We start from the raw sequence: 18,115 nt of genomic DNA, 5'->3' as shown, positions 1-18,115 counted from the left end.
AGTTCGGGTCTATGTTGATGACATCATCATCTGGGGCTTCACACTGAAAGAACACAATGAGAGACTGACTAAAGTGCTACAGAGCATACGCCGGAATGCACTGAAGCTAAACAAAGCCAAGTGTCAGTTTGGTGTCCAGGAAGTCACTTTCCTAGGAGATAATCTATCTGGTAAAGGAATAGAGCCAGATATGGAAAAAGTAAACGCCATACTCAACATGCCCCGACCCACTGACAAAGAAGGAGTGCTACGCATCATGGGGATGATAAACTTCATTGGAAAGGTCATTCCTAACTTGTCAGCCAAGACAGCCTGTCTGCGAGACCTGCTACGTAAAACAAATGAGTTCACATGGACAGAAAGACATGAACAAGAGTGGATGAACCTTAAAACAGTGCTGACAACCACACCTGTACTCACCTTCTTTGACCCAACAAAGAGAATCAAAGTGTCAACAGATGCATTAAAAGATGGCCTAGGCGCGGCCTTGCTACAAGCAGTGGGTGAAGATTGGAAGCCTGTTGCCTATGCCTCCAGGTCTATGACTGATTCTGAGTGTCGATACGCCCAGATTGAAAAGGAATGTCTAGGCTTGGTAGTTGGACTAGAAAAGTTTCATGGCTACATATATGGACTTCCCACCTTCACAGTTGAGACAGACCACAGCCCACTGGTTGCCATCATAAAAAAAAATCTGAATGAGATGTCTCCAAGGATACAAAGACTCATGATGAAGCTGCAAAGATATGATTTTGAACTGATCTACACACCAGGCAAACACATAGTGTTAGCAGATGCACTATCCCGAGCACCCACAATGAGTCAAGTGAGCTCTACTGAAGAAGACGTGGATGTTCATGTGAGTATGGTCACTGCTGCGCTGCCCGTGTCAGACACAAAATCAAAGCAAATAGCAGAAGAAACAGTAAAAGATACAGTGTTACAAACAGTAATAGAGAACATTCATCATGGTTGGCCAAAAGGTTCCTGTCCAAAGTACTTTCACATAAAGTCAGAATTGAGTGTCGCAAGTGGACTATTACTAAAACAGAACAGAATAGTCATTCCACAGGCTCTACATCAAGACATGCTCAAAAGGATTCATGAGGGACACCTCGGAATTGAAAAATGTAAAAGGAGAGCAAGAGACACTGTTTATTGGCCTGGCATAAATAAGGACATTGAGAACATGATAGGCGATTGTGAGACATGTCAGAAACACCAAAACAAACAAACAAAGGAACCAATGATCGTAGCTGACTTACCAACAGCACCATGGCAAAAGGTTGGTATGGACCTTTTTCATTTGAATGGTAAAGAATATCTAATAGTGATTGACTACTACTCTAACTATCCTGAGATGGTGCTGCTCTCAAGCACATCAGCAAGCAGTGTCATAATGCATGTGAAATCCATCTTCGCTAGACATGGAATTCCCAGGATTGCCGTTAGCGACAATGGTCCGTGCTTCAACTGTAAGGAGTGGCAACAGTTTGCAGCACATTATGACTTTCAGCACATCACATCCAGTCCTTTGTATGCTCAGTCGAATGGTAAGGCAGAAAAAGGCGTTCAAGTTCTCAAACAGCTACTGAAGAAAGCGACAGAAAGCAAGTCTGATCCTTATCTCGCCCTGCTAAGCTACCGAGCCTCGTCTTTAGACTCTTGTTCTTCACCTGCTGAACTCCTAATGGGTCGCAAGTTGCGTACCACACTACCCTGCTGTGCAAAAGAAAAGCAGAGTAAGGAACTGAGACAGAGACTTCAACTGTTAAAGCTGAAACAGAAATCATACTATGACAAGTCATCCAAAACTCTGAAACCATTGACAAGGGATGATGTTGTCAGGATTGAGGATCCAGATGCATGGAACAGGAAAGCTACAGTTCTTGAGGAAGTAGGACCAAGGTCATACACTGTTAGAACTGAGGAAGGACAGATTCTCAGGAGGAACCGCCATTCCCTCCTAAAAACACAAGAAACTATCCAAGAGCAAATCGATGACAATGCCGCAACTGAATCTTGTCAATCACCACCTGAACAATCTAACACAAACACACATACAGTCTCTCATGAAAACACATCAGACTTACCCGTGCTGAGAAGATCCACACGTGAAGTAAAAAAGCCTGATAGACTTCATCTTTGAGTATAAAGTAAAGCTTTGAAAATGTGTTGAATGTTGTGAAAATGTTTATGTTTATAGAGCACTAACAAAAGTGCTACTGATGTCATCTTTATCATTTTTCTTGAAAGTTGATTGATATTGATTTTGTTTAACCTCAAAGAAAGGGGGATGTAATGATCAGTAATATGTCATTCTAGAATGGTACACTAGGTGGAGCTGTATGTTGCTGTATGTTTAGCTGTATGTATATAAGAGTGGGACTACCCATGATGCACTAGGCTACCCAGAAGGCAGTAGTCAAGATGGATGCTGTTGAAGTCCACATGGCATGAATAAAGTGACTAGCTCAAGCTAGCTGTTCATAATGAAAACGACTAGTTATTAATGAACATAACAGCCACCTTGTGCTTCTTGCAAGTGGGTATTCAACATGGAGGAGTACTGACTCATCAGCTGAGGGAGGGCGGTAGGTGGTAATAAGCAGGAGGTTTCCTTGCCCATGTTTGACCTGAAGCCATGAGATTTCATGAGGTCCAGAGTCAACGTTGAGGACTCCCAGGGCCACTCCCTCCCGACTGTACACCACTGTGCTGCCACCTCTGGTGGGACAGAACATACCCAGGGATGATGATGGAGGAATCTGGGACATTGGCTGAAAGGTATGATTCTGTGAGTATCACTATGTCAGGCTGTTGCTTGACTAGTCTGTGGGACAGCTCTCCCAATTTTGGCACAAGTTCCCAGATGTTAGTGAGGAGGATTTTGCAGTGTTGACTGGGCTGAGTGTGTCGTTGTTGTGTCCGAAGCTGGTGCCTAAGTCGATGCCGGGTGGTCCGTCTGGTTTTATTCTTATTATTGTTTCTTATAGCAGTTTGGTACAACTGAGTGGCTTGCTAGTAGTTGAGAAAATGTTGGAATCTATTATAAAGGATGCAATAATAGTAAGATTGGGCAGAGTCAACATGGATTTATGAAAGGGAAATCCTGTTTAACAAGCCTATTGGAGTTCTTTGAGAATGTAACTAGTGGAGTAGACAAAGGGGAACCGGTAGATGTGGTGTATTTGGATTTTCAGAAGGCCTTCGGTAAGGTCCCACACAAGAGGTTGGTGGACAAAATTAGGGCACATGGAATTGGGGGTAATATACTAGCATGGATTGAGAATTGGTTAACAGACAGAAAACAAAGAGTAGGGATAAACGGGTCTTTTTCAGGATGGCAGGCTGTGACTAGTGGGGTCCCGCAAGGATCGGTGCTTGGGCCCCAGCTATTCACAATCTATATCAATGATTTGGATCAGGGGACTAAATGTAACATTTCCAAATTTGCTGATGATACAAAGCTAGGTGGCAGTGTCAGTTGTGAAGAGGCTTCAAGGGGATCTCGACAGGCTCAGTGAGTGGGCGAGGTAAGGACGGCAGCTTTCCTTCTCTAAAGGACATTAGTGAACCAGATGGGATTTTACAGGAAACCGAGTTTCATGATACTAGCTTTTTATTCCAGATTTATTTAATTAACTGAATTTAAATTCCCCAACTGCCGTGGTGTAATTTGAACTCACATCTCCGGATCATTAATCCAGGCCTCTGGATTACTTGCTCAGTACCATAACCACTATGCTAACATTCCCGATGGGATAGGGCGGGAAAGTGTAGTTGAGGTAGAAGATCTGCCATGACTTTATTGAATGGTGGAGCAGGCTCGAGGGCCATATGGCCTACTCCTGCTCCTATTTCTTATGTTCTCATGACACAAAGTCTGTCCAGCTACACGAAGGTCATGCTCCAATGGATCCTTGACATTCACAGGAACTCCACTTTTATTGGGAATGATTGGTAGACGAGGAGACAAAACCTTCTAGCACTCATGTCACTCTAGTTAATAGTTAAACGGAAGAAAATTTTCTTTGAAATTAAGAAATAAATATAAGAGGGCTTTGCACCGCTTGATAAGTAGTCAGTGGTTGTAACAGTAACAGGAGCAGTCTGTCGTCAGTGGTGTAGTAAAAGTAGATTCTCTTGTCTTTTTCTGCAAGAACTTTTACCTAGGAGATGCAGAAGGTACTTTTATAAGTACAGTAACAACTTGTATTTATATAGCGCCTTTAACGTAAGAAAAACGTCCGAAGGCGCTTCACAGGAGCATAATCAGACAAAATTTGACACTGAGCCACATAAAGTGATATTATTGACCAAAATCTTAGTCAGAGGTAGGTTTTAAGGAGCAACTTAAAGGAGGAGAACGAGGTAGAGAGGTTGTAGTGTATGTACTTTGAAGAAGGAACTATATTCTGCAGCCCCTGTATACTGCAGTACCAGTAGTGACCACCCCAGTATATAAGCCTGTGTAGTAATTTTGTATAGTAGTTCCAGTTTTGTCTCCATTCAGTAAACACCTGTTATAACCAACTCCTGCAGTCCGTGTCTCAATTACACACGGACGTTACACTGGCGACGAACAGATCCGAACTTACCTACAGTTCTGCACCACCTCACGGGGATCCATCCCTGAAGCGAAGTAGTTAGAGGTCGAGGCCAGAAGGAAGAAATCCAAAAAGAAAAAAAAAAACAGAAGAAACAGGCGTCGACCGTGGGCAACCGCCCTCTGATTCATCGAATTCGAAGATTTGCAGGAGAGGCTGTCGAGAGCTGGGCTTGGTTATCCAGTCTATGGTGTTCCAGCTAATCGGGCTGGTGGCAGGCAGTACACTGATCCTTCCTGGGCTGCGGCGGGCTAGAGCTCGAGCGGGTGGCTTTTCAACGGGGCCGAGCAGCGTTGTTGGGAAGAGGAGAGAGAGAGAGGGTGGAGCACATAGGGCGCGGCCGGTGCTACGAAGCCGGGCAGCATACAGACCCGAGAAGAGGGAGGAAAGTGGCCCATAGGGTCTGCTCTGACGACGGGAACAGTAATTAAAATAAAAGAAATTAGAAGCGCAGAAAGCCGCGAGGAGCTGCAGTTTGCCACGGGGACCGCGGAGAGCGGCGTTGGCAGCAGCGCGGGGGGGAAGTGCGCGAAGACCATAGGGCGTCGCCATCAAGGCATAAAAACACCAGCAACAGCGCTAGCAGCAGAGGAAAAGACAAAGCGCGGGAGGCGCCATCTTAATCCAGCGGGGAAGAAGGCAAAGCGCGGGAGGCGCCATTTTGTTCAATCGGGTCAGAAGGCAAAGCGCGGGAGGCGCCATCTTAGATCTCCAAGATGCCGAAGACTGGCAATATCACTGCCTTCGATAATGCAATAGAAGACTGGACCACGTATGTGGAACGAGTCGAAGTATATTGCAAGGCAAATGAAGTAGCCGATGAGAAAAAGGCATCGGTACTACTAAACTTAATGGGCGCAAGAACGTACGGCCTATTGCGGAACCTGATCACTCCAGTCAAACCGATGGCGAAGAGTTTTAACGAAATTGTTGATATCCTACAGGAACACCTAAATCCTACACCGCTGCTGATAGCAGAAAGATTTAAATTCCACAAGAGAAATCAGCATAAAGATGAGAGCAATGCTGATTACCTTACGGAACTACGCAAGCTATCAAAGCACTGCCAGTTCAGAGCAGGCCTGGCAGATACCCTACGGGACAAATTTGTCTGTGGACTCCTGAGTGAAGGAACCCAGAAGAGGTTACTCTCAAAGAAAGAGCTGACGCTAGATAAGGCTTTCAGCGTGGCAGTATCGTACAAAGCAGCAGCAAGGGGAGCTGCGGAAATACAGCAAAAGCCACAGGAATATGGCACCCATGAAATGACACGGGGATTTGAAAAATGTTATCGCTGCGGCAGAACAACCCATTACCAGAAGGACTGCTGGTCCAAGGACAAAACATGCAGGCAATGCGGAAAGATGGGACACATTGCACGAGTTTGCAGGTCCGGGAAGAAGACTAATGACAACAAAAAGACTACTAAGGAAAAGTACAGGAAAGTACAAAAGATGACGGACAGTAGTTCCGAAGACCAGAAGAGCGATAGTGAATCTGGGAACAAGAGACTAAGCTGTCTCAAACTACACAACGTAATCACAAAAGAGGATCACCGAACCATTTGGGTCACCCTCACGATAGCAGGGTCCCAAGTCAAAATGGAATTGGATACAGGATCAGCCCTGACCGTCATGAATCGACGAGACTACGAGCAGCTATTCTCACACATACCCTTGAAAGAGACATCCATTGTCTTGAAGACATATACGGGGCAGAAAGTATACCCCAGAGGGAAAATAAGGGTGCCTGTCGAATACAACGGCAAGGAAATACAGAAATTGTATCTGTACATACTGCAAGATGGTGGACCACCGTTATTGGGGCGTGAATGGATCAGAAAGATAAGTTTAGACTGGCACTCCATTCAGGCACTGACGGTGGCTGGTAAAAAGGATGATGACGTCACACCTGGACGATTGTCAAAAATCTTGGCGAACGCTAAAGAGGTATTTCAACAAGAACTGGGAACTCTTAAAGGCGTAACTGCCTCGATAAAAATAGAAGAGAATGCAATTCCGAAGTTTTTCAAAGCAAGACCGGTACCGTATGCAATTCGCCCAGCCGTCGAGGCAGAGCTGGAGAATCTGGAGAATGCAGGCGTGCTAACTAAGGTAGACTGGAGCGAGTGGGCGACACCCATCGTTCCTGTCATGAAGAAAACGTTAAACAATAAGTCTGAGGAGCCAAGGAAGGTTCGCATCTGTGGGGACTTCAAGGTGACTGTGAACCCAGTCCTTCACACAGTACAGTATCCTCTTCCGAGGATAGAAGATATTTTCGCCTCACTATCTGGAGGGAAACGTTTTACAAAAATTGACCTAGCGCAAGCATATTTGCAGATGGAGGTTGAAGAATCCTCTAGGAAATATCTCACGATAAACACTCACAAAGGTCTTTACCAGTATAATCGACTGGTATTCGGAGTTGCATCAGCTCCGGCTATATGGCAAAGAGCGATGGAACAAGTCCTGCAAGGGATTCCGGGGACTCAGTGTTACTTGGACGACATCCTAGTGACAGGTGAAAATGACAGTGAACACCTTGCCAACCTAGAGCAGGTGCTCACTAGACTAAGAGAACATGGGCTACGAGCCAATCGCCCCAAGTGTGAGTTTTTTAAGAAACAAATATCGTATTGTGGCCACGTGATTTATGAAGAGGGGTTACATAAGCCCCCTGACAAAATTGAAGCGGTAGTTAAAGCTCCAGCGCCTGAAAATGTGTCGCAACTGAGGTCATTCCTCGGATTGGTGAATTTCTACAATAAGTTTTTGCCGAATTTGTCCACTATTCTGCACCCACTGAACGCCCTGCTACCAACTGGAGTAGCATGGAAATGGAGCGATGAATGTAAGCGGGCCTTTCAGAAGTGTAAAGGCCTGATCACTTCAAGAGAAGTATTGGCTCACTACAACCCATCACTACCGATAAGACTGGCGTGTGATGCGTCTCCCTACGGCGTTGGAGCGGTACTGTCACATAAATCCCTTGATGGTTCAGAGAGGCCGATAGCTTTTGCGTTACGCTCGTTAACTGCAGCCGAGTGTAACTACGCCCAGATTGACAGAGAGGCCCTCAGCCTGGTGTGGGGGGTGAAGGAGTTCAATCACTACCTGCACGGACAGAAATTTACTCTACTAACTGATCATCAACCTCTTGTCTCCATTTTCAACCCTCAGAAGGGCATCCCGATAATGACAGCACAACGGCTACAGAGGTGGTCCCTTTTCCTAGGGGCACACCAATATGACATCGAGTACAAAGGAACTAAACAGCATGGATGGATTGTCGCGCCTACCGTTGCCGACGGTGGAAGAAGCACCTGCAGTGGATCCTGTGGAGATATTCCACTCGACCATAGTCGAATGTCTCCCTGTGACGAATGCAAACATAGAAAAGGAAACACGAAATGACCCGACACTCTCCAGGGTCTATGATTTAACGGTGAAGGGATGGCCAGCACATGGCGAACCACTGTTGCCAGCATTCTCGCCGAGAAGAGAACAGCTGTCAGTGTGCCGAGGAACCTTGATGTGTGGATCCAGAGTAGTAATTCCACCCAAATTGAAGGATAGAGTGCTCAATGAGCTTCATGAGGGCCATCTGGGAGGGGTAAAAATGAAGAACTTAGCCAGAGCGTTTGTGTGGTGGCCGGGAATCAATAGAGAAATCGAAGAGATGACCAAGAGCTGTACAGGATGCTAGAAGGTCCAAAACGCCCCACCACAAGCCCCTCTACATCCATGGGAGTGGCCCTCATCTCCATGGCAAAGGGTACACATTGATTTTGCTGGTCCATTTATGGACTCGATGTTTTTAATTGCGGTGGATGCACATTCAAAGTGGCCAGAGGTAATAAAAATGTCCTCAACCACCACAGAAAAAACCATCACAGTCTTACGAATCTGCCTGAACAGATTTGCTCTGACAATGGACCACAGTTTGTGTCTGAAGAGTTCCGGAGGTTCTTAAAGAACAATGGTGTTAAGCATTACACATCCGCCCCATATCATCCAGCCACCCATGGATTGGCTGAGAGGTTCGTTCAAACATTCAAGAAGGCTATTAAGGCAATGTGTAATGAAGACATACCCCTACAACAGAAGGTGGATAACTTCTTGTTTGCGACACATGCGGTTACCAACCAATCTCCAGCCATGATGTTCTTCAATCGAAGACTAAGATGCCGCTTGGATTTGGTTAAGCCAAACATCAGAAGAGATGTGGAGAACAGGCAGTTTCAGAATATGAATGAAAGGCCAACCAGGAGTTTTAAGATAGGTCAACCAGTTTTGGCCCAGGGCTACTGCACAGAGAAATGGCAGCCAGGAACGATCTGCACACGGCAAGGACCTCTAATGTATACCGTGGACGTTGGAGAGAGCATTGTAAGACGCCATGCTGACCAGATTCTAGAGTCACTGGAAAATGTCAAATCCACACCACGATCCGATACACCTGGTGATGAAACCGAAGTACCAATTGCATCTACCTCAGAATCGTTGATATTGGAAGCAGACGAACCAAACAACGACGTTGATCCCGAATCAACTTTGCCAGAAGAACCTGATACCCCAAAGAGGCGTTATCCGGACAGAATCAGGAAGCCTCCTCAATGACTGAATTTATAATTGCTTAACTTCAGCTAATGTATATAGCAACCGTAATTGGAAATATGCTATTTAATTATTAATCGAATGTTATGTACTGTTTAGCTAAAAGGGGAGGAATTGTAATGTATGTACTTTGAAGAAGGAACTATATTCTGCAGCCCCTGTATACTGCAGTACCAGTAGTGACCACCCCGGTATATAAGCCTGTGTAGTAACTTTGTATCGTAGTTCCAGTTTTGTCTCCATTCAGTAAACACCTGTTATAACCAACTCCTGCAGTCCGTGTCTCAATTACACACGGATGGTACAGAGGTGGAGAGGTTTAGGGAGGGAATTCCAGAGATTAGGTTCAAGGCAGCTAAATGGTGGAGCGATTAAAATGAGGGATGCGCAAGAGGCCAGAATTGGAGGAACGCAGAGATCTCGGAGCGTTGTAGGGCTGGAGGAGATTACAGAGATAGGGAGGGGCGAGGCCATGGAGTGATTTGAAAATAGGGATGATAATTTAATATTGCGAGGATATTCAGGACAGATAATAAAGTTATCAAAGTCAAATTAAACAGCAATACCAGACAGGTACAGGCAGAGGGAAGTGAGTCATTGAATTGTACAAGTGTCTGAGATTAGGAAAGGTGAAATATAAGTGACTGCTTGGTTACTCTACCGCCACTGTCTGTCTCTCTTTGTTTTGTTTTTTGTGTAATTGCTGGAATTTTACTAATTTAAATCTGCTGTCTTGAACTAAACAGTAAAAGATGAGAAGAGGTTGCTAGCTGTCAACATGAATGTCCCAGTCAGATTTGGAAACATTGAAGGAAACCAGATACAGATATACTTTGATTTGACTTTGGACGTCCTCAATACTGTTCGAAAAGTTTACCGTTCCACTAAATTCAAGGTACGTTCCACTGCGATCAACATTTAGAAATGTAAAATGTAAGACATGTTTAAGCTGGGTAATTTCAAGTTTGAGGATATTTTCAGACAAATTACGGAATAAAATGAACAAATTGCGTGTTATATTTTAGCAGCTTAGTCTAATCTACGTAAATCATACTACTGTATCGTGCAGCACAGAAGGAGGCTATTTGGCCCATTGCGTCTCTCTTTGAAGAGCTAGCCAATTAGTCTCAATCCTCGCTCTTTCCCCGTAGCCCTGCAAATTTCTCCTATTCAAGTATTTATCCAACTCCCTTTTGAAAGTTACTATTGAACCTGGTTCCACCGCCCTTTCAGTCAGTGTATACCAGATCTCAACAACTCACTGAGAAAAAAATTCTCCTCATCTCCCCTCTGTTTCTTTTGCCAATTACTTTAAATCTGTGTCCTTTGGTTACCGACTCTCCTGCCATTGTAAACAGTTTTTCCTTATTTACACTATCAAAAACCCTCAAGTTTGATCACCTCTGTTAAATCGCCCCTTAACCTTCTCTGCTCTAAGGAGAGTAATCCCAGCTACTCTAGTCTCTCCACATAACAGAAGTCCCTTCTCCCTGGTATCATTCTAGTAAATCTCCTCTGCACCCTCTCCTAGGCCTTGACATCCTTCCTAAATTGGACACAATACTCTAACTGAGGCCTAATCGGTGTTTTATAAAGACTCATCATAGCTTCCTTGCTTTTGCACTCAATCCCTCTATTTATAAAGTTACGGATACCACATGCTTTTTTAACAACCTTATGAACTTGGCCTGTCACCTTCAAAGATTTCCCCAGATCTCTGTCCCAGCACCCCGTATGAAATTGTACCATTTAATTTATATTGCCTCTCTTCGTTTTTCCTTCCTAAATTCATCACTTCACACTTCTCTGCATTAAATTTTATGTGCCATGTGTCTGCTCATTTCACCAGTCTATGTCCTCACTGTTCATTGCATTTCCGAGTTTAGTGTCATCTACAAACTTTGAAAATTATGTTCTGTATACAGGTCATTAATACATATCAAAATACAGGTCATTAATATATATCAAAGAGAGCAGTGGCCCTAATACTGAGCCCTGGGGAACACCTCTGTATACTTCCCTCCAGTCTGAAAGAACCATTCACCAATACTCTCTGCTTTCTGTCCCTCAGCCAAATTAATATCCACACTGCCACTGTCCCTTTACTCCCCTGGGCTTTAATTTTTCTAACAAGTCTATTATATGGCACTTCACCAAATGCCCTTTGGAAGTACATATACATAACATCAACCTTCATCCATCCTCTCCATTACTTCATCAAAGAACGCAGTCAAATTTGTCAGATACAATTTACTTTTAAGAAATCCGTGCTCGCTGTCATTTTTTAAACACATGATGGGGGGGAAATTCAGTTGGTAGCGCCACCCGTTAGCGCCTTAAGAGGGCGCTAAGTGGGGTGCAAACCAACTAGCGCCCGGGCGCGGCGATATCTGCGTCTCTCGCGAAATTGAAATAAAAGGGGGGCTTTTGGCAGTTACAAAAGACTAAAGACGGAAGAAGCCTTAGAGGAGTATAAAAAGTGCAGGGGCATACTTAAAAAAGAAATTAGGAGGGCGAGGAGGGGCCATGAAATAACACTGGCGAGCAAAATAAAGGAAAATCCTAAGATGTTTTATAAGTATATTAAGGGCAAGAGGATAACCAGGGAAAGGGTAGGGCCCATTAGGGACCAAAGTGGCAATCTGTGTGTAGAGCCAGATGATGTAGGCGGGGTTTTAAATGAATTTTTTGCATCTGTGTTCACTATGGAGAAAGACGATGCAGACATAGAAATCGGGCAAGGGGACTGTGACATACTTGAACATATTAGCATCGAGAGGGAGGAGGTGCTAGCGGTTTTAGCAGGCCAAAAAGTGGATAAATCCCCAGGCCCGGACGAGATGTATCCCAGGCTGCTGTGGGAGGCAAAGGAGGAGATTGCAGGGGCTCTGACACAAATTTTCAGAACCTCTCTGGCCACAGGGGATGTACCAGAGGACTGGAGAACAGCTAATGTAGTACCATTATACAAGAAGGGTAGCAGGGATAAACCAGGGAATTACAGGCCAGTGAGCCTAACCTCTGGTAGGGAAATTATTGGAAAAAATTCTGAGGGACAAAATTAGTCTCCACTTGGAGAGGCAAGGATTAATCGGGGATAGTCAGCATGGCTTTGTCAAGGGTAAATCATGTCTGACAAATCTGATTGAATTTTTCGAGGGGGTGACTAGGGGGGTGGATGAGGGAAATGCTGTGGATGTGGTTTACATGGACTTCAGTAAAGCCTTTGACAAAGTCCCGCATAGGAGACTGGTCAAGAAGGTAAGAGCCCATGGGATCCAGGGTGCCTTGGCGCGTTGGATCCTAAACTGGCTGAGTGGCAGGAGGCAGAGGGTGATGGTCGAAGGTTGCTTTTGTGACTGGAAGCCTGTGTCCAGTGGGGTACCTCAGGGATCGGTGCTGGGTCCCTTGTTGTTTGTGATCTACATAAATGATTTGGATGAGAATGTAAAAGGTATGATCAGCAAGTTCGCAGATGACACGAAAATTGGTGGGGTGGTCAATTGCGAGGAGGAAAGCCTCAGGCTACAGGACGATATAAACGGGTTGGTCAGATGGGCGGAAAAGTGGCAAATGGAATTTAACCCTGAAAAGTGCGAGGTGATGCATTTTGGACGGACAAATAAGGCAAGGGAATACACAATGAGTGGTAGGACCCTAGGAAGTACAGAGGGTCAGAGGGACCTTGGTGTACATGTACATAGATCCCTGAAGGCAGCGGAGCAGGTAGATAAGGTGGTTAAAAAGGCATATGGGATACTTGCCTTCATTAGCCGAGGCATAGAATATAAGAGCAGGGAGGTTATGATGGAGCTGTACAAAACGCTGGTGAGGCCACAGCTGGAGTACTGTGTGCAGTTCTGGTCGCCTCACTATAGGAAGGATGTGATTGCTTTGGAGAGGGTGCAGAGAAGATTCACCAGGATGTTACCTGGGATGGAGCGCCTCAGCTATGAAGAAAGACTAAACAGGCTGGGGTTGTTTTCCTTGGAGCAAAGAAGGCTGAGGGGGGACCTGATTGAGGTATACAAAATGATGAGGGGCATAGATAGGGTAGACAAAGAGGAACTTTTCCCCTTAGTAGGGGGGTCAATAACAAGGGGGCATAGATTCAGGGTAAGGGGCAGGAGATTTAGAGGGGATTTGAGGAGGAACTTTTTCACCCAGAGGGTGGTTGGAATGTGGAACTCAATGCCCAAAAGGGTGGTAGAGGCAGGAACCCTCACAACATTCAAGAAGCATTTGGATGAGCACTTGGAATGCCAATGCATACAAGGCTATGGACCAAATGCTGGAAAATGGGATTAGACTGGACAGGGATGGATGGGCGGCGCAGACACGATGGGCCGAAGGGCCTCTTTCTTTGCTGTAAAACTCTATGGGCTAGATTTTCAGTTGCTTGCGCCAGCAGTTAGTGCCTTAGGAGAAGTGATTTTCGGGCGCTATTCGTGTAGCGGCCGGGCGCAGCGCAGTTTGCGCCCCGCCCCAAATTAAGCTGCCCGTTAGCGCCGGCGCAAAGTTTAGCGGCCGCCCGGATGCGCGCGCAGAAAATGACGTCACATCCTCGTGCAACGCCCTTTGGCCGCCCCGAATCCAAACTTCAGTCGGACCGCCCCATTCTGCGGCTGGCGTCCAGAGCGTTTGTAAAATGGAACGCAACACACCCTGGGGAGCGCAAATTAAAGGGCACTCCTCCTGCACTATAAACGGCAGTCTGCATGTGTTGTGTGGAAGGATCCAGTGTGTTGTTGTGAATGGTGTATTTATGTTTCCGGCCACCTCCTCCTCCTCCTCCTCCTCCTCCTCCCTCCTCCTCCTCCCTCCTCCTCCAAAAAAAACACATGCACCCTTCCCCTTTAAGAGCTCACTGGCACCAGAGTGTCTGCCGTGCGCTGCGCCCGAGCTCGGGCGCTGCGCTCTGCACCGCCGGCTTAGCGCCTAAAGATAGTAGTGGAACGCCTCTTTTAGCGCTCTACCAACCTCTTAGGGCGAAGCCACTGAATTTCCGGCAACGGGGCGCTACTTTGGAGCGGGCGCTAACTTCGGGCGGGCGCTAAGGTTAGCGCCCCAAAACTGTCTATACTGAAAATCTAGCCCTATGACTCTATGACTGACCGGACATTTTGCAGCGGCGCTAAACAATACCGCCCGATCTCCTGTGCACGCAGATCTTGACGTCATTCGAGAGTGCAACGCCCTTGGGGCGCCCCAGACCGGAAATTGAGTGGTGCCCCCCTCCTTTCCGCCTGGCGCTACCAACGACAGGTTGACTGGAACGCATCCCAGTCGCTGTGGGGCTGGGGGGGCGCTATTTAAAGGGGGCCGCTTCCTGGCTTTTGTGTGGTAGCCATTTTTGCACCACTCGTTCTGAGAGAGCGAGAGAGATTTGGAGAGAGACAAAGAGAGACTTCTGCATTGAGTCAACGCTGTCTGAGGTAGTTTTGGCTTCTGACCATAACTTTGCAGGTACTTTGCTTTTTGACCTTCATAACTTTGATTGCCCAGATACTATGGGGGCTGCAATGGATGGGAACGTCATCCTTCTCCATCACATTCGGAGGGCACAGAGACGCAGAGAGAGAGTGGCAATCATGGCCAGACGGAGGTGAGCCAACAGGCCTCGGTACAGGAGACCTTACCCTCCCAGGGTTTTTCGCCAACAGTTCTCTTACATTAATATGTCTGAGGAGCCCTGTTTGCGAAGGCTGCGATTCAGCAAGGAGGTGGTCACTGAGCTCTGCCACCTGCTTCAGCCAGATCTGCAGCCTCAACTAAGGAGCAGGATGTCTCTGTCAGTGGCTGTGAAGATAAGTGGCTCTCAACTTTTATGCCACCGGCTCATTTCAATCAGCTACTGGGGACATCGCCAATATCTCCCAGATCGTGGTGCATTGCTGCATCCGTCAGGTAACAAATGCCCTCTTTAAAAGGAGACGAGAGTACATCTCTTTCCCCATGACCCTGGACAAGCAGCAAGAACGCGCAACGGGCTTTGCGATGATAGCGGGATTCCCCATGGTGCAGGGCGCTATTGACTGCACGCATGTGGCTTTGCGGGCGCCGCAAGAGAATGCCGAGGATTTCCTCAACCGAAAGGGCTTCCATTCCTTAAATGTCCAGTTTGTCTGTGACCACAGACAGCTGATACTCGCTGTCAATGCCCACTTTCCAGGCAGCAGCCACGATGCCTTCATCCTGCGCCAGACTTCTGTGGCAGACCTTTTCCAGGCACCGCATCACCCAGGAGGTTGGCTTCTTGGGGACAAGGGATATCCTCAGTGCACCTGGCTGATGACACCGCTCCGTTCGCCCAGCACCCCTGCTGAGCTATGATACAACGAGAGCCATCAAGCTACCAGGAACGTCGTTGAGCACACAATCGGCGTGCTCAAGCAACAGTTCCGCTGTCTGGACCATTCTGGAGGAGCCCTGCAGTACTCGCCTGAGCGAGTCTCCCACTTCGTTGTTGTGTGCTGCATGCTGCATAACCTTGCAATCCTCAGGACCCAGCCACTGCCACCAGGCATTGGAACACCAGCAGAGGAGGAGGAGGAGGATGAGGAGAATGATCATCAGCAGCACCAAGGCGGGAGGGAGGCACAAAGTGGAAGGGCCGTCCATCAAAGGCTCATAGCAAGTCGCTTCTAGGCCCCCTCAGTGAATGGCTTCTGCCATTCAAACAACCTCAATGAAACCATCCCGCAACCCCTAAGCCGGTCAAGGCAACAATGAGTGCAAAGACCAAACATGTACATTTTGAGTACAGACACGTCTTTGTTTCACAAACTCTGTGTCTCATTTTCGCATGACAAAGTAATAGAAAGAAACACAAAAAAAGGCAGTCATTCACATAACTGGCTCTCACAACCTGGAGACAATGGCCCAGAAATTCGGGTCGGGGGCTCCCCACGGGTGTAAGCCCCCGACCTGCACTTACCTTGCGCGCCGGCCGTTGAGCTGTGGGCACCCGTGGAATTCCGATCCTGGGCCTGCTCCAGCTGCCAGCACGCAGTGCTTGTGTATCTCAGGGGCGCAGTTAGTTCGATGCGTCCCCTGGGATCACGTGGGCCATGGGGAGCCAATCGGAGCAGGGAATGCTCCATTCATAAGTTTGACAGGAAGTGCTGTAAAAACTTAGAAATACTACGGGCCCCAAAACACCACTAAATCTTCAAATACATTTTAAAAAACCATCACATTTTAAAAATAAACTATAAATTACATGAAATAACTATTTTAAACAATACAATGAATGGTAAGACCCTAGGCAAGACGGAGGGTCAGAGGGATCTGGGTGTGCAAGTACACAGATCCCTGAAGGCGGCGGAACAGGTGGATAAGGTGGTAAAAAAGGCATATGGGATACTTGCCTTCATTAGCCGAGGCATAGAATATAAGAGCAAGGAGGTTATGATGGAGCTGTATAAAACACTGGTTAGGCCACAGCTGGAATACTGTGTGCAGTTCTGGTCGCCACACTACAGGAAGGATGTGAACACTTTGGAGAGGGTGCAGAGGAGATTCACCAGGATGTTACCAGGGCTGGAGCGCTTCAGCTATGAAGAGAGACTGGGCAGATTGGGTTTGTTTTCCTTGGAGCAGAGGAGGCTGAGGGGGGACATGATTGAGGTGTACAAAATTATGAGGGGCATCGATAGGATGGATACTGAGGAGCTTTTTCCCTTAGTAGAAGAGTCAATAACTAGGGGGCACAGATTCAAGGTAAAGGGCGGGAGGTTTAGAGGGGATTTGAGAAAGAACTTTTTCACCCAGAGGGTGGTTGGAGTCTGGAACTCACTGCCTGAAAGGGTTGTGGAGGCAGGAACCCTCACAACATTTAAGAAGCATTTGGATGAGCACTTGAAATGCCATAGCATACAAGGCTACGGACCAAATGCTGGAATATGGGATTAGATTAGACAGGGCTTGATGGCCGGCGCGGACACGATGGGCCGAAGGGCCTCTATCCGTGCTGTATAACTCTATGGGCTAGATTTTCAGTTGCTTGCGCCAGCAGTTAGCGCCTTAAGAGAAGTGATTTTCGGGCGCTATGCGTGTAGCGGCCGGGCGCAGCGCAGTTTGCGCCCCGCCCCAAATTAAGTTGCCCGTTAGCGCCGGCGCAAAGTTTAGCGGCCGCCCGGATGCGCGCGCAGAAAATGACGTCACATCCTCGTGCAACGCCCTTTGGCCGCCCCGAATCCAAACTTCAGTTGGATCGCCCCATTGTGCGGCTGGCGTCCAGAGCGTTTCTAAAATGGAACGCAACACACCCTGGGGAGCGCAAATTAAAGGGCCCTCCTCCTGCTCTATAGAAGGCAGTCTGCATGTGTTGTGTGGAAGGATCCAGTGTGTTGTTGTGAACGGTCTATTAATGTTCCTCCTCCTCCTCCTCCTCCTCCTCCTCCTGTTCCTCTTCTCGCCCCCAGACTCTGCCTTTGAAAAAAACACATGGACCCTTCCCCTTTAAGAGCTCACTGGCACCAGAGTGTCTGCCGTGCGCTGCGCCCGAGCTCGGGCGTTGCGCTCTGCACCGCTGGCTTAGCGCCTAAAGATAGTAGTGGAACGCCTCTTTTAGCGCTCCACCAACCTCTTAGGGCGAAGCCACTGAATTTCCGGCAACGGGGCGCTACTTTGGGGCGGGCGCTAACTTCGGGCGGGCGCTAAGGTTAGCGCCCCAAAACTGTCTATACTGAAAATCTAGGCCTATGACTCTAATAATTTAAATTTTTGAATAAAATAATTTTAGTTTCTAACGGGGCTAAAAATAAACTTACCTTTCTTTTAAGTATTTAAATATAATAAACCTGTGGGAAAAATGTTTTAATTTTAATTAATTCACCACTTACCTTGTAAAAAGCAGGCCTTACGCCTGCTTTTTAAATGTGT

General features: G+C 47.0%; 1 protein-coding gene across 1 annotated transcript in view; it reads left to right on the top strand.

Annotated features, from left to right (window-relative positions):
* LOC147108460 (synaptonemal complex protein 2-like) overlaps window positions 1-18,115 on the top strand; it is a 298,366-nt gene that overhangs the window by 150,910 nt on the left and 129,341 nt on the right. Inside the window, exon 5 of the mRNA XM_086006041.1 lies at window positions 9,976-10,124. Within this exon, the coding sequence (XP_085862167.1) occupies window positions 9,976-10,124 (149 nt within the window). The remainder of the gene's footprint in view (window positions 1-9,975; window positions 10,125-18,115) is intronic.

Source organism: Somniosus microcephalus, chromosome 13, assembly GCF_052327205.1.
Source record: "Somniosus microcephalus isolate GS21.2 chromosome 13, FLI_Smic_1.0, whole genome shotgun sequence".
Classification (NCBI taxonomy): domain Eukaryota; kingdom Metazoa; phylum Chordata; class Chondrichthyes; order Squaliformes; family Somniosidae; genus Somniosus; species Somniosus microcephalus.
This window is presented reverse-complemented; position numbering and strand designations above follow the sequence as displayed.